Source organism: Mus pahari, chromosome 16, assembly GCF_900095145.1.
Source record: "Mus pahari chromosome 16, PAHARI_EIJ_v1.1, whole genome shotgun sequence".
In the NCBI taxonomy this organism is placed as follows: Eukaryota; Metazoa; Chordata; class Mammalia; order Rodentia; family Muridae; genus Mus; species Mus pahari.
In genome coordinates this window covers 49,421,054-49,440,226 of record NC_034605.1, presented here as the reverse complement: position 1 = coordinate 49,440,226, position 19,173 = coordinate 49,421,054, and the positions used below count along the sequence as shown (strand labels likewise).

General features: G+C 45.2%; 1 protein-coding gene across 1 annotated transcript in view; it reads right to left on the bottom strand.

Moving 5' to 3' along the window:
• The window catches only part of Cap2 (cyclase associated actin cytoskeleton regulatory protein 2), a 150,387-nt gene that overhangs the window by 86,138 nt on the left and 45,076 nt on the right, over nt 1-19,173 (bottom strand). Inside the window, exon 4 of the mRNA XM_021215444.2 lies at nt 5,604-5,681. Within this exon, the coding sequence (XP_021071103.1) occupies nt 5,604-5,681 (78 nt within the window). The remainder of the gene's footprint in view (nt 1-5,603; nt 5,682-19,173) is intronic.

Genomic DNA, 19,173 nt, shown 5'->3' with positions numbered 1-19,173 from the left:
AGTTTTGCCTCAAGGATAAATTAACTCTCTTGCCCTGTGTCATAATTTAGTTAGAAGGGATCTTGATCGTTTGGTTCTTNCACAAAATATCACATTGGTATCAGCATAGTGGGGTATTCCTGTGGCAACCTGACTGTGTTTTGGGTAGGACTGTGGAAGGACTTTGGAACTTTGGGCCAGAAGATCCATTTGGTGTTAAGAGCTCTGTGGGATGCTGTGTAGGAGCTTGGAAGATAATGTTGAAAACAATGAAGAAGTTGGAGGCCTGGCTTGTGAAATTTCAGAGGGAAAATTAAAGACTCTTTTCAGGGCCATTGTTATTTGGATTGTGAAGATTCTGTGGTTCTGGTTAGCTGGGGCTGAAGAATCAGCTGTGATTAACAAGATACCACAACTACTAAGGCGAAACCTTTGCATTATTGGGGCAATTGATGCTGGTTAACTGGAGCTAAGAAATTAGCAGAGATTAAGGAGACCAGCATCATTGAGGTGACATCTTCTGGGAAGTGTTTTCTGAGAGCACAGAGGCTGTGTTCCAGAGATAGCCAAGGTTGTACCTTGTGCTGTGACTGGACTTGGTAATGTGTAAGAGTTACTCAGGTGGTACTGGTTTTGAAGGCATGAAGGGGGTCCTGCAGAGCAGCTGAGGCCATGGAAGCACTGTGAGAGGCCATGGAAGGTCATTGGTAAAGGTGCAGCCTCAGTTGCAATTGATGGCCCAGGACTGAAGGGGTCATGCAAAGGAGTTGAGGCACGGCACCATGAAGAGCCTATGATAGGCCAGTGTTGAAGCCTAGTTACAGTGGAAGACAGCAGCTTTTTGGAGATGCCAGTATCATGAGATGACCACCAAGAACAGCAGCAGCAGTGGAGTACAGGCAGCTGGAGCCTAGAAGACAAAGCTGTGTGCTACAAAGGACAGGGCTGGAGAAGTGACCCCAAGCCCTTGGAGGAGCCCAGAAGATTGTGAGTTGGATCCCAGACATTGAATGGTTGGAGATTGATTTTTGTTTTTGATTGTGACTGTGCCCTGATATTTTTCCCTCTTGAAGGAAGTTTTTTGGTGAAGCCCACAGTTAAGAGACTTTGAATTTTAAAGGGATTGAACTTTTAATATGTAAAGACTGTGGGACTTTTAAAGTTATTTAGGGAGCTGGAGAGATGGCTGAGTGATTAAGAGCACCAGTTGCTCTTCCAGAGGTCCTGAGTTCAATTCCCAGCAACCACATGGTGGCTCACAACCACCTGTAATGGGATCAGATGTCCCCTTCTAGTGTTTCTGAAGACTCATATAAATAAAATAAATCTTTAAAAAAAAAGAGAGAGAAAGTTATTTAGATCTTGGGGATGAATAAGAACTAAGGGTTGAGGTTTACTAGTGATGTGTTTGTGTGTCAAGTTGACAAGGGGTCAATTGTAGAGCCTAGTTTTGTGTCAACTTGACACAGCTGGAGTTATCACAGCGAAAGGAGCTTCAGTTGGGGAAATGCCTCCATGAGATCCAGCTGTAAGGCATTTTCTCAATTAGTGATCAAGGTGGGAGGTTCCCTTATGGGTGGTGCCATCTCTGGGCTGGTAGTCTTGGGTTCTATAAGAGAGCAGGCTGAGCAAGCCAGGGGAAGCAAGCCAGTAAAGAACATCCCTCCATGGCTTCTGCATCAGTTCCTGCTTTCTGACCTGCTTGAGTTCCAGTCCTGACTTCCTTTGGTGATAAACAGCAATGTGGAAAATGTAAGTGGAATAAACCCTTTCCTCCCCAACTGCTTCTTGGTCATGTTTGTGCAGGAATAGAAACCCTGACTAAGACACATACATATACACATGCATGTGTATTCAAACACATACACACAAACACACACATGTGCATATGTACTCAAACACACATGTGCATATGTATTCAAACACACACATGTGCATATGTATTCAAACATACACATGCATATATGTGTGCAGACATACAGAATTTGTAAAGTAGAAAGCATGGTGTCTCTTGGTCTCTGGCCCATTGACTAACCTTGTCAACTCTCCCTTTCAAGTATGTTGTCACTGTGATGTCACCTGCCATGATATGACATTAGCAGTGCCATACTGTTTGAACCTCCAGACTACAAGCTAAATAAATCTTGTTTCTTTAGACAGTTCCTTCCTCGGGTATTTTGTTATTGTAGCAGAAGACAAAGTCATGGAGCAGACAAATGATCGGGGCCGTGTTTAGATCCTGCAGCCTGCCCCCACCTGTTCCACATCAGATTGTTTTTCCAGGTTTATGAAAAATAACAGAAGTAACATAACGTTTGTAGACATAGCCACCTGTTACAAGAGCTAAGGAAGAGTTAAGTGTTCCAATGTGAGAGGGCTTCTTAGAAAACTTCCCTGCAAAAAAAAAATCCCTTTCCATCAGTTGGGAGGACACTTTTTACATGAATTTTCACACAAGTTTCTGGATTATGACACTATACAGGCCAGGCCATTCTTCTGTACAAAGATATGTTTTACAAATTATAACCACGGATGAGGTGCTTTATAAGTGCCCTGCAATGCAATCAGTTTTCTGTCATGGATAGATCAACCAGACAGGTGCTTTTGGGTTTTTAAGGGGGATCATCCTGAAATTGATTCTGTGTGTCAGGGTCAGTCTTGAAAACAAAATGACAGCAATGAAAGCTCTGAGCCAATAGGCTGAACCAGGAGAAAATTATCAGAACGCCGCCGTGCACACAGGAAGAATCACTATTGTTTAGTGAAGGTGGATAGTTGTGTCTGCTGGTCTTATGTCTACTTGAAAGGAAAAGGGGGAACCTCAATTGAGACATACCCACATAAGATCCAGCTGTAAGGCATTTTCTTAATCTGTGATTGATACTCCAGGGCTCAGTTCATTGTGGGTGGTGCCACCCCTGGGTCCTGGGTCCTATAAGAAAGCAGGCTTAACAAGCCATGGGGAGCAAGCTGGTAAGCAGCAACTCTCCATGGTCTTTGCATGAGCTCCTGACTCCAGGTTCCTGCCCTGTTTGATTTCCTGTCCTGACTTCCTTAGATGAACGGCGATATGTAAGTCTAACCTAAATAAACCCTTTCCTCCCAAACTAGCTTGCTGGCCATGGTATTTCATTGTAGCAAGAGAAACCCTAACTAAGACAATGATGAAGTCAAGTTTTATTTTCTATGGGCCATGGTTGAAAAAAAAAGAAAGAAAGAAAGAAAAGAAAACTTTAAGATTAGAGTATGTGTGAGAGCTCCTAACACATTTCCAAAACGAGAAAAAGGAATTGGGAATCGAGCATCATCTTGTCAATCAGGGCTCTAGGAGAACCCACTCTCCTGTTTATTCCAGTACAGATAGAGGGGGTTGGTGGAAGAACAAGAAGGTACATTCTGGTCTGTGTAAAAGCCTGTTTTAGAGTCTAGCATGAAGGGAATCAAATCAGCCTGAATTTGTTCTTATTGCTGCAGGACAAATCCCCACGAGCTCAGTCGCTTGTCTGAGGATGTTGCTACCTTTGCGGAGCACGTACCGAGCATACACCAGGGTCCAGTTTCTGTGCCCAGCACCACACACACAATACTATAACAGCTTCCAAAGGTCCGAGATCATGGGTGAGGTGTCTCTCTCAGGGAGGGTAACTTAGTTCCCTGCTCAGAGACGCAAGTGAGCTTCTCATGCCAGGTCCTGGGCACCCAGCTTTGCTTTATGCAGTGGTCGCCTCTGCTAGCAGAATCAGAACACACTCCTGGAGAACTTCTCCTGCCTTAAAATATATTCCCCTTTCATGTCCAGAACGCAAATAAAAAAGCAAAACAAAACCATTTCTGGCCTGGGGAGATGGTTCAGTAGGCGAAGTGCTTGCCTTGCACACAAGGACCCAAATTTGATCTCTGGGACCCGTGTTTAAAAACTAATAAAGGCAAAACAAGGTAATTCAGGTGTGGTGATGTGGGAGGCAGAGACGGAACCCTGAGAATCACTAGCTAGCCAGCCTGGATGACTTGATGAGCCCTAAGCTGATGAGAGACTGTATCTTTAAAAAAGCAGGATCGGTGGGTGGCTCATGAGGAACCAAGCATCATGTTGGCCTTTGACTCTACACATGTATCATAGTCACCTAGGGTTCATAAGAAGCAGACCTCTGCTCTTGTAAGTCCCTAAGACAGCCTAACAACCTAACTGTGGCCGCACCACTGGGGACCTGGCACATACTTGAGCCCCACAGCAGAACCTAATTAACCAGACAGTATATTCCACCATCAGGTCTCAGAAACCTGGGACAAATGTCTTTGGTGCCTATTCATTTATCAAAGCAGACCTTGGCCAGTTTTCCCAGCGTCCCTCAGTGCTTGTGGCTCCTCCCAGCTCTCCCAGCATCCTTCAGTACCCGTGGCTCCTCCCAGCTCTCCCAGCATCCCTCAGTGTCTGTGGCTCCTCCCAGCTCTTCTAATCCCACCTCCTACCCTAAGCTTCTCCCTCCTAGGGTTTGGGCTACCACTACACTTCCCCCTAGCTTGATCCATCTATGTATCCAGCCGTTTTGACTTTGCTGTTTTCTTGGCCTCGTGGCCCGGGTAGACCCTCTTGGTAGGAGGCTTCTCTCTAAAAATCTCCGTATTTTATGAGTAGTCATGTCTACTTCCTTTTATTTCGTTTTTTCATCCACTAGCAAGTTCTCTGGTTGATTAAAAGTAGCTGAAAGTGACATGCCAAAGGCCCTTAAATGAATTTGGGCTTGAGGCATAATGGGAAGAGCGCACTACACACCGCAAGTCACCCTGGACCGGCAGACTCCCCATTAATTTGGGACACCTTGGAACTGTGGGTTCCTGCTAAACACTCCAGACTTAGTGACCTGAAAACACTGTAAGTGTGGCCCAGTTGTGACCTAACAACCCTTTAGGGGATTCTCATGCACACCAAAGCTTTGAGAAGCTCTGCTGGATGTCGGCAAGAGGGGGAAATTACAGCAGTATTCTCTCCCTCTTGGAACAAGGAATAGAACACAACACAGAGGGACAGAGAGCCCACAGCTCCTGTGCCATTTTTACTGTGGTAATACTTTTTATGGTGCCTCTTGTAGAGGAGCAACGCCTGGCTACACACTGCTTCCCCTGCTGTGATGGTGACGGTGACCTCCTCAATCTTCCTTTCTGTCAGATGAAGTTCTGGAATAGTGCATTGGGTTAGGAGGAAAAGGGAGCAGAAGAAGGAGTCTGACAGAGAGGTGGGTACCAAAACCCAAGAGAGGTGGGTACCAAAACCCAAGAGAGGTGGGTACCAAAACCCAAGAGAGGTGGGTACCAAAAACCAAGCAAGCAAGCAAGCAACCAACCAACCAGCCAACCAAACAACCAGCCAACCAACCAACCAACCAAACAAACAAACAACCAAGCAAGCAAGCAAGCAAGCAAGCAAGCAACCAAACAACCAACCAAACAACCAAACAACCAACCAAACAACCAAATTTGTCACCAGGGCTGTCAAGATAGAAGAAATGCCACACCATGCTCTAGATTCAGATGTTTCTAGAAGAAAAGGACTCTTCTGGCTGCCTGTTTGATGTCTCACTCTGCCCACTCTGTGGCCAGGCCTGTTTATTACGATATGCTCTTACCTCCTGGGGTTGTTGGTACTGAGAGACCATGAGAAGAAAAGCACGCTGGGCCTGGAAAGCGCCGTGCACCATTTCCGCCTGCGGACAGAAAAGAAGGTAGCAGTTTCAATGTTTGGGCTCTGTTTGGAACAAGTATCAAACGTATCGCTCATCCACCCATCCCACCTCAGCAGTGACTGTAACCATGAGCATGCGAACATATGTTCGCAGGGGAACTTGTAAATGTCTAATCACTCCGACATCACTCATACTAGCCAAAATGTGTAGAAACAACTCAACTGTCCACCAACCGATTAAGGTTTTTTGCTTTGTTTTTTTGTTTTTTGTTTTTTATAAAAACGACTTAGCCATGAGACCGTGCATTGTGCACCTCTGAAAACAAAGTGCTGTCACAGGCTGCGACACAGGCAAGGCTTCAAAACATTATGCTGAGCGACCAGAGCCAGTTACAAAAGAGCAGGCCGGTGTGATCTCATTGATGAGAAATGCCCAGAAAAGGCAGATCTATAGAGATAGAAAGTAGAATGCTGGGTGGGAGGGGCCGAAGGGAGGAGGAGTGGGAGGAAATTGCTGACGGACCACAGAGGGTTGCTTTTGTTGGCTAAAGAAGTGTTTTGCAGTGAGGGCTGCCGTGGAGTGGGGTGGCTCAGTGGGTAAAGAGCTTTCTGTGAAAGCAGGAGGACCAGAGTCAGGCACTCAGAACTCAAGTGAAAAAGCTGGGTATGGGAGGGAGTACTTGAAATCCCAGAGGTGGGGAGGCAGAGACAGGCAGATCTCTGAGGCTCACCAGCCTGCCTAGCCTAAGTATGGTGAGCTCCAGGCCAGTGAGAGATCTTGTCTCAAGAAACAAGGCGGATGGCTCCGGGCAACCATACCTGAAATTGACTTCTGCTCTCCATAGGCACCTGCATTATAGGAATACCCAACCACATGCTTCCAAATAATCCTGAGCCCTCCCCCCACCCCACCCCCACTCCCACACATGGGTTATTCTCCAATCAGACAGAGTTGAAGAGTCTCACATCTTACTATATTAAAACCCATAGAATCCTACTCACTAAAAGCGTGAATATTAGGATATATGAATTGTATCTCAAGCTGATTAAAAGGTTTGACTCATGGGTCTACAGAGCAAGTCATTTTCAGGATGAGATGCTGCCCACCCCCCACCCCCCCGACCAGCTTCCTGCCCAAACATTTGGCCATTAAGATTTCCAGACTGCATCTTCCCTCTGTTTCTTTTCTAGGTGTGCCCCAAATCTTTTTCACATGTTCTAGTGGAAGAGATGCAGTCTTAAGCCATCTGCACGGAGCCGGTAGTTGTGGGTGATCATCAAGATGGATTTGGAAGGGTTTCAGTGGGACCTGGTAAGAGTGGGTTCCCATGTGGAGCCATCCCCAACTACCAACAAAAAGGTCTGGTATAAGTGGGAATGTCCTAGAACATACAGTCTTTTTTTTTTTTTTTAAATCCTCTAATTAAATAATTCTAATTAAGAATAGCAGAAATATTTTAAAATATCTATAGCATCTATAATTAACCTTAGCTATTTAGCATATTATTTCTGTTTTAAGAAAAGCCACATCACTGTTTTAGTAAGTTAAAACAGCTAATGTGTGGTGTTGTGTGTGTGTGCCTGTGTATATGCGTGGTGTATATGTGTGCACATGCACATACATGCATATGTGTGTGTGAAGGCTAAAGGTCAATGGTGGCAGCCTTTCTCTATTGCTCTCTAGCTCTAGTTTTTTGAAACAGGATCTCTCACTGAACTTGGTGCACATCAAATAGGCTGGCTAGCCAATAGTCTTCAAGGACTTGCCTCTTAGCTTCTAACGTGCACTTTGCCCCAACAAGGCTAGGGTGCAGGCATGAGCTGCCATGTCTAGCTTTTTAAGTGGTTTCTGGGGACCCAAACCCAGGTCCTGACATTTGTAGGGCAAGCACTTTACTGACAGAACCATCTTCTTTGCCTTAGACCATTTTTCTTTCCTTTTTAAAAATGCAAGACGCTTCAAAGATTGATGTTTTACAAAAATACCAGACAACCTTTACCACCTGGGCTGTCTCCAAGGCCCACTTTCTGAGAGCTTTGGATCCTAGCTAAGCTGGGTGATTTTCTTCCTTGAAGGAAACTCGCTTACTCTGGTTTGAAGAGTGACTTATTTCATTGTTGGGGTTTAACAGCTTAACTGAGCACGTTTGCATTTTGAATTTCCTATATTACATTTCTTGGATAGATTTGCTCTCTCTCTCTTTTTTTTTCTTTTCTTTTCCTTTCCAGAAGTTTTCTTACAGTGATGTGGCAAGTCTTCTCTTCCATGGGTAAGAATGTGTATCCAGGGACTCTGACAGTAGTCCTCGGGGATTATACTTGAGTGTCTCTATAGCTTCTGGATTCTCTCTGTCTTTTATTTCCTGATCTGTGGTCTGAGATCACTGGGATCATAGGAATAATTTTTTTCTATTGACAATAGATACAGGTTTCAGCGTCTCTCATATGCATAGCCTTTCCAGCACATATCCCATCTCCACACTCTTTTTTGCCTTTCTTGATTTCTTTAACTCAACCCTGTCTTTCCTTTCCTTCTCATGGTTTTGTCAGTGAGTTCTTATAAGTTCTCAAAAGCTTGTTTGATATCTGTCTTAGTTAGGATTTTATTGCTGTGAAGAGATACCATGACCAAGGCAACTCTTAGAAAGAACAACATTTAATTGAGGCTGGCTTACAGTTCAGAGATGCAGTCCATTATCATTGTGGTAGGAAGCATGGCAGCGTGTAGGCAGATGTGGGGCTGTGATTTGAAGGCAGCCAGGGTGAGGGTCTTGATCACACTGGCCAGACTTGAGCATACACACACACACACACACACACACACACACACACACACACACACNCACACACACACACACACACACACACACACAAAGACCTCAAAGTCTACCTCCACCATATCACTCTTCCTCTAACAAGGCAACCACTCCTCCAATAAGGCCACATTTAATAGTGCCACTTCCCCTGGGACAAGCATATTCAAACCACCACAATATCCCTGTCAATGTTTTAGGGTATGTTACCTTTTGACCAAGTCACCATGGGGCATTTGTTTCTGTGCCCTAAATTCATTTTCTTCAAGAGTGCTACAGTTTGGATCTGGGCTGCCTCCCCTATGCCCTTGTGGGAAGGACTGGCTCCTAGCTTGAGGGGATATTGCATAAGAAGTGGGCCTTAATGGGAAGCCTTTAGTGCCTGGTGTCCTTGCAGAGGATTCTGGTACCTTAATCTCTTATAGCTCTGATTCCATCAGACGCTCCTGCCATCATCAGCTAACAGCAATGAAGTCAACTAGTTGAGACCTGATCAAACCTTTCTCCTACTTAATTTTATGCATTGGGTATCTCCTTACAGCAACAGACTTTAACACAAAGTGTGAGCCTGCACCCTCTACTTTGTACATTGTGTTTTGTTCTGACACTGTCGGCAGCCACCAAGCTGATTCTTCTGATCTTGCTCATTTCTTTTTGGTGTACACTGATACTTAAGTTTTTTTTTTTTTTTTCATAAAACATGGATGACTGAATCCTTTAGTCTCTGGCAGTCACACTGGAGATCAGTGTTTTCCTTTCTGAGCCACAGTCTTAAAGCAGAATGCTTTAATCCCTGCCTCTTCTTGTAGGGCCTGGTGTGTTATGGCTTAGAAGTGAATGCCTCTCACAGGGGCATGTGCTGGATCACGTGATCCCCTGGCTGGTGGTGCTGTTTCTGTGAGGTGGGGATTAGCCAGAAGAAGTGGTTCTTTGTAGGTTGGGTCCTGAGGCATTGGCATCTGGTGAAGCTTGACTTCCTAGTCTGCAGAGATGTGTACAAGCAGCCTCCTATTCCTACTGTCACAGCTATGAGCTGTTCCCCTTTCCATAATTTCCCCAGTACAATGGGCTACATCTTCAAACTGCTCCCCCAAATCAACCCTGCTTCCTTATGTTGCTTCATCATCATATTTTTCGGTCACAGCTGTGAGAAAAATAATGCACGAGTAATGACTACGGGCCATAGGAAGGAGATGCCCAGCGGAGGTCATTGTTAGAGGTTTGCCGTCCTGCTTGTCCTGGGAATTTGGTCCATAATGTAGACTGAGACTCTCTCCATCTACTTGGAACATATGCCATTCATATGGGATGCCCCCCCCTCAGGTTTTAGGAAATTTTTTTTTCAGAGCAGACATGAATAAGACACGGAGCTTTTAAAGCCACAGAGTGAAGTAGCCTATGATTTTTTTTTTCATTTTATATTATTCTCCCCTGATTTCATTTCTTCTAAGGCAAGTCTTTAAGGGATGGAAAAAGTTAGGACTCAAACTGTTCACTTGTTAATTACTGACATTGTTCTAGATTATGGACTTTTTGATATGGGTATTATAGAGAGATGTTTTTATTGACAGGGTCTCACACTACAACAGCATGGTTTGGAATTCCCTGTAGCCCAGGCTAGCCTTAAACTTGCAGCAAGGTTAATCTTCCTAAGGGTTGGGATGACAGGCGAGTATCATTGTGCCTGACATTAGATTTTTTTTTTTTTGAGTAATTTTATATTCACGATGAAATTAAATACAGATTAGAATTTCCCATCCACTCACCACTCTGCCCCCTACGTGTGTTTAGTCGCTCCCACTTGAGAGTTCCCTCCCATTTGCAAGGTCCCCCCCCCCACCCCTATTCCTTTTGGCTTTTTGCTCATTTGTGGAACAGAAGAATACTCTGCCCGAAGGAAACTTCCTTGAGAAGTACAGGTCAGTTTCATGTGGTCTTGAGTCAATACTAACATGCATATTCTTCTTGTTTACTAATTTCTTCTCTAGTTTCCCGTTAGCCCTGTCTGCTCAGGGCAGTTTCTACGTCTGCTGAGTTGGGGTTGACTTCTTGATGTGTAAGGAGGGGATGGATTTCATACATTTTAAAAAACACATGGCTAGGCTAGAAATAGGAAGACTGGGCCAACACTAGGCTCTTTTCTAAGCTAGAAGGGTAAATACATTAACCAAACTGGTTACTCTAGCCATTATTTTGACTTCTGATAATTTTTACAGAATACCTTTGGGTTATTATTATGATTATTATGATTCATAACTACCCCTAACTGAGGATTTTCTTCCACTAAGAAAATGTTTGAATTCAAATCAATACTAATAGGCCACTTACTTCAAAAAAAAAAAAAAAAAAAAAAAGAATCACAAATCCGATCTATTGTTAACACAACAGACCACAACTTGTGAATGCTCAATGAAGTCATATTTTCTTAAAGCTATTTTGAAGTTCACCACTGTTCCTTCTCTTTGTCCTGGTCATCTCATTGCTGAGACTAAGTGATTTAAAAAGCCCTTCTGTCAGAGCTCTCGCAGCAAAGAGTAGAGAATTAAAATTTCACTGGCCTTGAAGCCATTACGACTCACGAGCTGCTTTTCAGAAACAAATTCGCAGTGCTTCAGAAAGACTGGTTTCTGTTGTTGTCCAGCGACCCCATGTCTCCAAAGGACTAGCAAATGCAATCCTCCTCAGCCTGGGTATAAATAAAATACTTGCACTTGCCCCAGCAATGCTAACACAGAGGTTCCGTCCTCATCTATGACGGGCGGTATACTGACTTCCGGTTGCCATGGGAACAGTGATTCAGGATGGCTTGACTTCAACAGTTGAAATGGCAGCTCAGAGGTGGCATTAACTATATATATATATATATATATATATATATATATATATATATATATATATATTGTAGTAATCCCACTATAAAAAAAATCCCACCCCCATTAGCCTTGTCCCTAGTAACAATGACTACGAGCCTGCCTGCCGCTTATGAAGCACTTTGCTGGCAGGTCAGACCAGGGAAGATGGGCAATTTCATGAATTAGTCCCTTTCTGCACAGGGCCTTTTACTCCTCAACAGGGTCTGAGGCTGGGGTGAGTCTGTTCCAGATCTTTCCTTTGACTGACGTGGAAAATGCCGTCCTGGGGCTCTGTGTCCTTCTCTCAGCTCCTTGGATCTCTGAGCGTAGTGAGCAAACTCAGATGCAGTTTCATCCGGAACTCCATCAGTCTACACATATTTACAAATTTGGGATGTTCCAACCCATTTGCTTCTTCCTTCTGGAAAGTTCTATGAGTCCCCCCCACACACACACACCGTATAGCAGTTTTTCTGAACCTGCTGAGTTCAGGAAAGGGGAGCATTTGTCACACTCAGGCTGTTGAATCCTTTATGAAAGAGAAAAGCCAATGGTAGGGACTTTGGGGGAATGACAAATCACTATCGGTTTAAAGGTTTTTGCTGACGTTGCCTGTTGCATTTGTGAGGGTCATCGGGAGTCCTTGAGGGACTTTTAAAGAAGACAGTCTCTGGGATAGTTGATCAGGGGGAACGTGCCTATCTATCTGTCTACGCGTATGCCTGTGCAGAGAGGGTATGGGCCATTCTGCTCAGGCCAAAGCTGGAAATCTTATTTGAACTCTCTACTCAGGCGCACTTTGGCATCTGGGGCTCTCAAGACAGGCTAGCAGGACCTTGTTCTATGGTTGCAGGGAGAAGTACCAGAAGATGCATTTCTGTGATCAGTTGAAAGCAAGCCTCGGGACCAGGCAAGCAGATACCAGCTAAACAGGACTGACTTTCATCTAATCCTCTTGGGAGAGAGCTGGCTCCCTGGGGGAAGCCCAGCTGATCTCCCAAGTACTCCCCAGAGCTTTGTCAAATTTCTCTGGAAAAGCCCTGGGCTGCAGAGTTTCATGCACATAGCCAGAAGAAACCAACCAACCAAACAAACAAAACAGGCAAGGCTCAGGGGAAAAGGGAGGGGCAAGTCTTGGAAGATGGAAAAGCATTTAGCAGGATACTGTGCTGAAGGCATTTCTAGATCCTTCTTTGCCAGGACCAGAAAGTGAAGAGAAAGGACTCTGTGACCTCCTTGATCCAGGATGAGTCTCCAGGGTTGTGACGAGTTCGTGGGCAGGTCACTGCCATCCCACTGGCCTCCCTAACTCATCTGCCAGTGTTTGGGATACATAATTAGAGATACTGAATCTCAGGGCTACATATGCTTCAGTCCCTTCTACTCTACCCTGAAGACGTCCCTTGTGTTTTAGCCAGTGAAGAGGTAAAGAGGGATCTGATAGATCGATGAGAAATAAGAAAAATGTTGGGAAAGGAGACAAGGACAAATCCACCCATTTCATGATTTTGTTGGACGCAAGCCTTGCAGTCACGAACTCGAACCCCATCCCACAAAGCCCCATGACGGGAGACACCAGGATTTACATGTTGCCAGTCTTGGGAAAGGTTTAAGCCAGCACTTCCTCATCTCCAGAGACCAGTCTCCAGTCTTAGTGCTTAGACTCACTCACAGAGTTCCTGAAAGCAAGCAGTAGGTTGTCTCCAGGAGCCATGTTCTTCCAGTCAGGATACCACACAGGAATACCTCTGGCTTCAGTGGTACCCGAAGTATTCTTTACTGCACATCTGTATTACTTTCACCAGTAGCTGAGCTGGCGAAATAACTCAGAGGGCATCCACTTTGGAGCTGTGTACTCACCCCATCCAAGGGGTTCATTTCACTCAGCTCCCAAGGAAGGGTAAAGGTGTTTGCCCAGAGTCAGTAGACAATAAGCAACAAAGTTGAAACAAGAACCCCTTCCTCTGCACTCGGGAGGCAGAGGCTGGCTGATTGCTGAGTTCGAGGCCAGCCTGGTCTACAAAGTGAGTTCCAGGACAGCCAGGGCTACACAGAGAAACCCTGTCTTGAACACCCCTCCCCCCCAAAAGAATCCCTTCCTCCGTCCCTTCCTTCCTTTAAAAAAAATACTTAAAGATTTATTTATATGAGTATACTGTAGCTGTGTTCAGACACACCAGAAGGCGGCATTGGATCCTATTACAGATTCCTTGTGGTTGCTGGGAATTGAACTCTGGACTTCTGAAAGGGCAGTTAAAGCTCTTAACCGCTGAGCCATCAGTACTAGAATTAAAAGTGTGCACTACCACACCTGGCTAATGTGAGTAGGGGTGTGTGTGTGTGTGTGTGTGTGTGTGTGTGTGTGTATGCTGCTTTGGAGCCCAAGTCAAGGGAACACTTCATGCTCTCTCCATGTTTGCCTCATGCACAGAGCCTCCCCACACTGAGTCTCTCATAGCCACACCAAAGGTTCTTGTCTCTTCTAAAGAGTTTGGATAGAGCCCAGAATGTTTTCTGCCTCCAATGCCTTGCATAGACACAACTGCATTGACACTAGGGCCATAACTCCTTGTCAAATGCTCTCTGTCCCCAGTCCATGAATTGTTTAAAAAAAGAGTTTGAGACAAGAAATATGCTCATATGCTCTAAGCCTGCCTTCCACAACGTTTTCATGTCTTGGAGAGGGAGAGGGGGAGGGGTAGAGGAGGGGGAGGAGAAGAGAAGGGGATAGGGGGAGGGAGAGGAAGAAGAAAGGAGAGGGGGAGGGGGATTGAGGGGGAAGAGGAGGGGAGGGTGAAGAGGGAGAAGAAGGAGGGAGAGGGAGAGGGGAAGAGGGAGAAAGAGAGAGAAGGGGATAGGGAGGGAGAGGGGGAGAGAGAAAGAGACACAGATAGACAGATAGACACACACACACACACACACACACACACACACACACACACACACAAACACACACATCCAGGGAGGCTAGTGACGCTCCTAACTTTGCTAGCAAGTGTCAGAGCAGAGTCATGTCTGGACAGTGTTACTGTCCTCCCTTTGGCCTGGTACTAGCTTTTGTTGTAACTTTGTGTGGACACATCTTCACTGCTTCCTCAATGACAGATGTCCCCAAAGCGTCAAGAACTCTTTCACTTAGTTTTTTCCTGTCATCTTCAGTGAGCCACAAGGACTTGGATACAACAGATGACTCACAGCTACTGTCTGTCTGTCTGTCTGTCTGTCTGTCTGTCTGTCTGTCTGTCACAAACTCCACTTGCTGTGGTTGAGGCTAGTTCATAGAAAATCAAGTCTGGAAGCCAACTTAACAGTGAAGGCTCAAAGAGCAATGGGTGGGGATTATGTCCATCTTCAAAATCAGGGCAGAAATGGACTCCGCCATTGTCTTTGGCACCCAGATAACGCTGCTATATCAATATATCAATAACTCGGTAAGCTAAGAAGCACTCCCTGTCTGGCCTGTGAGTACAGACAGTCTTCCAGATGCCCAGAGTGCTTCACACCCTGCATGGAGGCTGTCTTGGCTGCTTCTCTCAGCCTCCCAAGTGGCCCCTCCCTTTTTGAATCTCTGGCCCTATCCCACTTATTGTCAGACACATGATAGTTACTGAAGAACTGACTGGTGAGCAGATGCCCAAAGGAATGGATTGGCATGGGCAGGATGTGAACTGAATAAATTATTAAGTGTTACAGCCAGTGGTGCTGACTTATAAAAAGCTGATGGAAAACCTAACAGGTCTCTTTCTTGTCTTCCCAACTACCATGACTGACAGTTAACATATTTGTCTCCTTCCTCCTCCTCCTCTTCTCTCTCCTTTTCTTCCTCTTCTTTCTCCTCCCCCTCCTCTTCTCTCTCCTCCTCCCCCTCCTCCTCCTCCTCTTCCTCTTCCTCCTCTCCTTCTCCTCTTCTCTCTCTCCTCCTCCTCTTCTCTCTCCTCTTCCTCTTCTTTCTCCTCTTCCTCCTCTTCTCTCTCTCCTCCTTCTCTTCTTTCTCCTCTTCCTCCTCCTCCTCCTCTTCCTCCTCCTCCTCCTCTTCCTCCTCCTCTTCCTCTTCCTCCTCTCCTTCTCCTCCTCTCCTCCTCCTCTTCTCTCTCTCTCCTCCTCCTCCTCCTCTTCTCTCTCCTCCTCTCCTTCTCCTCCTCTTCTCTCTCTCCTCCTCCTTCTCTCTCCTCCTCCTCCTTCTCCTCTTCCTCCTGCTCCTCTCCTTCTCCTCCTGTTCTTTTATTTGATGGTGGGAACAGGGTCTCATGTAGCCCAGAGTGGCTTAAACTCATCACTATAGGATGCTCTTGAACATCTGATTTTTTTTCTTTCCATCTCCTAACTGGGATGGAAATCTACCGACTTGGGCCATATCCCCCTCTGCTTTTTAGAACCTGGACAGAACTTATTGGATTTTGTTTTCAGTTGACACTGTGGAACATCTGTGCTGATTTCATCTTCTTGGCGACAACATCTGTTTGTGATAGGTGGGAGGGGGACAGGAGGCTATGAGCGAGATGTGGAGTGTGGTGAACTTGGCACAGAAGTTATCCAGCAGAAAGATGGGGGTGCCTGTGATACAGGAGGCTCATCTAGTCTTAGCTAGCAATAAAAAGCACCATTTCCACTTGGGTTGTTAAAAATAGCCAAGTTCCCTAATGACATGTTTACCTTCACTCCATAAGGTTTTGATTCTCTCTGCTTATTGTTGTCGTATGCATCTGGAGGTGGCTGGAGGTGCTTACAGGGACTGGGCAGAGGCTAAGACAGCACCCTAAATGACCCCTCTACAGCATCAAAGCAAAAAATAAACTTAGCAGTACAGAACGTTTTTTCGTTGTGACTTTCAGTTCTCATGGACTTTCGCCTACTTCGCACGATAAGCCATCTCTCTTGTTCCCCTGCCAGTAGGGAAAGGGCACAACAAAGCCAGAATTACCATCCTCAAAGGAAAAACACACATCTGCTGCTTAGGGCAAACTCAGAAGCTAAAACTTAAGACACCAGATTGGTTTCAGATGGCCAGACCTGCCATAGTCAAAGAGTGTGCTTGGCCCGATCGAGTCTATGGCATCCTCACACCTAACTCGATACCTGGGCCCTGCAGGGCTTGGCATGTGCCAGTTCTTCCTACACAATCAGCAATGATAATAGTGTGGTTCTATCTTTGAAATGATTTATCTTGTTTTGAATTACTTGTCTATACTTGTGTCTGTGTGTGGGTAAGTGTGCATGAGTGCGGGTACCCAGGGAGGGCAGAAGAAGGGGTGGACTCTCTTGCAGCTTTACTTACAGGCATTGTGAGCCCAATGAGTGTTTGGTTTGGTTGGTTTTGAGAAAAGGGCTCACGATATAATTCTGACTGGCCTAGCATTCACTGTGTAGACCAGGCTGGCCTCAAACCCATAGAGATGTGCCCGCCTGACCCCCAAACGTTGACATTAAAGGCATGCACCACCATGCCCAGAATAATGAATGGTTTTTAATATTTTGGAAAACCATCCTTGTGAAACCAATAACCCCTGAAACTCATGCAAGCTATCTTCAGGTGCTGGGATTACAAGTGGCTTCTTTTCTTCCTGTATCCGTTATCATGCTTTCCCATATTGGACTGTTGAAAAGCTATTAGGAAAAGATATAACTGAATAAAATAGAGACTATCTAACTTCACCATCAAAACTGTTCTTTGTGGCTAGGTGTTGTGACATACACCTTTAATCCCAGCACTCAGTACCAGGAAGCACCATGTGTGGTACTCAGCCCTGGCTGTCCTGGAGCTCACTCTGTAGACCAGGATGGCCTTGAACTCTGCCTCCTGAGTGCTGGGACTAAGGGGCTGTGCTACCACCACCTGGCTCTAAATCATTTTCTAACTCTTTAGAATAACAGAGGTTTCAAAAGACCTATATCTCAGCCACGGGCGCCTTTCTGAATTATCCTGTATGTGCATGACAAAATGGAGCTGAAATTTACAGCCTGACTGGGGAGTTGAGGCCTTAATGTCATACTTTCCACTTGCTTAAAAAAAAATATTTGGCTATGAGCCATTAAATCATAAAGATGAGTTAATTTAAAGACCCGGCCTGCTCAGATACAACGGAGTCACAGTCATTTGTAGGCTCTGCCTCTGCCAAACTATATATCAGGAAAGCAATTACTTTCTATTAGGTAATTGTTATAAATGAATATTCTACTGCCTTTACAGTTTGCTGAGTTCCCTCCCTCCAGTTCTGCTCCCAATGGCAGAGAGAGGAGGTGCGCCTATTGAGCAGGACTGAGGAGTTTTGCTGTTTAGAGAGGAAAGCAGAGCGGGTAGAGCGAGAGTGTCAATGTAAGGATACTGGGGACACTTTATTGAGGAAAAAAAAATCATTCAGGCACTGATAATAAATGTGGGTTATTCTTCATTAATGGGACTGTCGCCTTGGCAACGTCTAGATCACAGAACTGTTCAGATCAGCCCAGGGAATGGTTCTAAATGTCTTTTTCCTTATTCATGCCTGGCCTCTTCTCTTACATAGCTCACCTGCATTTCTGGTCTCAGCCTGGGTGACCTCAATATCCTGCCGACCCCACCCCAAATATATTTGGATCATCCAACCCCTAAGGGGCAATTTAAACAGACTTCTTGGTACGTGGGATAGATCAAAGGTAGCACTGATAAAATGGCTTTTCTTTCACAGAGGTGTGATTTCTTTCTCATTTTCCTCATTATTCAGCAAAATTCGGCAACACATTTTTAAGCAACCAACCCCATGAATATTAATGCCCATTCAAATCATGCATTGTTTCCCTAAAATGTTTATTTTCCTAATGCCTAATTATTGCCAAGCAGCCTAGTGCACTTTGAGTCACTCGGGCAGCATGGGTCAGTTACAACAGTGTGTGGGAGGCGAGGAGAATCTGGCGACTGTGGTAGGGAACACTTGGCATTGGCTTATTATTTCCAGTACCCACTGCAATTTGGTCAAATATCACAAAAGCACAGGGCCACAGTGGGGTTGACAAGGAGCAGAGGGTGTGTAGTTTAAGAGGGTCCCCATCCCTCAGGTCATATCTTAGGCCCGGGGCACATGTCTCAACCTTGTTAGGGCCTGCATTCTTATACACACGTTAATGTGCCCATACAGGATTGTGACTCTTCAAATCACTTGTGGCATAACCATGCAACAAAATATTATAATGTTACAACAAATGATAGTATAGGCATGCACTGATACATCCATATGACTCGTCTCCATGTACTGACATGGAAAGAGGTCTGGCCTATGTTAACTAAGCACAGAAAAGTCTGAAACGGCAACAGAAACCAGCAAAGAAAGAGTTAAAAATCGGTTGAGTGTTTCCTGGGGCCTGGGAACTGCTAAAGAAAGAAAACACCATTGTGTTTCAAGCCATTAGCTTTCCTGACAGCCAGGAATATTGTTACCAGTTTGTGTTCCAAACAGAACCACGCTCCCAAACTCACATCATTCTCAAATTCAATTGTTGTGTAGTTTGGGCCCTCTCCAAATTCTCTCCCTTGTTTTCCTAACACTTAAGGAATCAAGATACTTTATCAACATCTTTAAACCAATCCTTTTGACATAGGAAGTAACCAACGATTTCATGTTTGATGGCTCTTGGGGGCCACATAAGTAAGAGACGGCTAGGCTGCTTTAAGACTACAAAGGAAAGTCAGGGGCAATAAAACACTTCGTCTAGAATGCCCTATGGCTCTAAGCATTCTCCTTTCACTTTGTGTTGTTTAAACCATATTGTCTGGCTATCTCTTTCCGCCTGCCTTTGTGTCCATCCATCTGTCTCCGTCTCCCTCTCCTCCCTCTCCTCCCTCTCCTCCCTCTCCCTCCCTCTCCCTCTCCCTCTC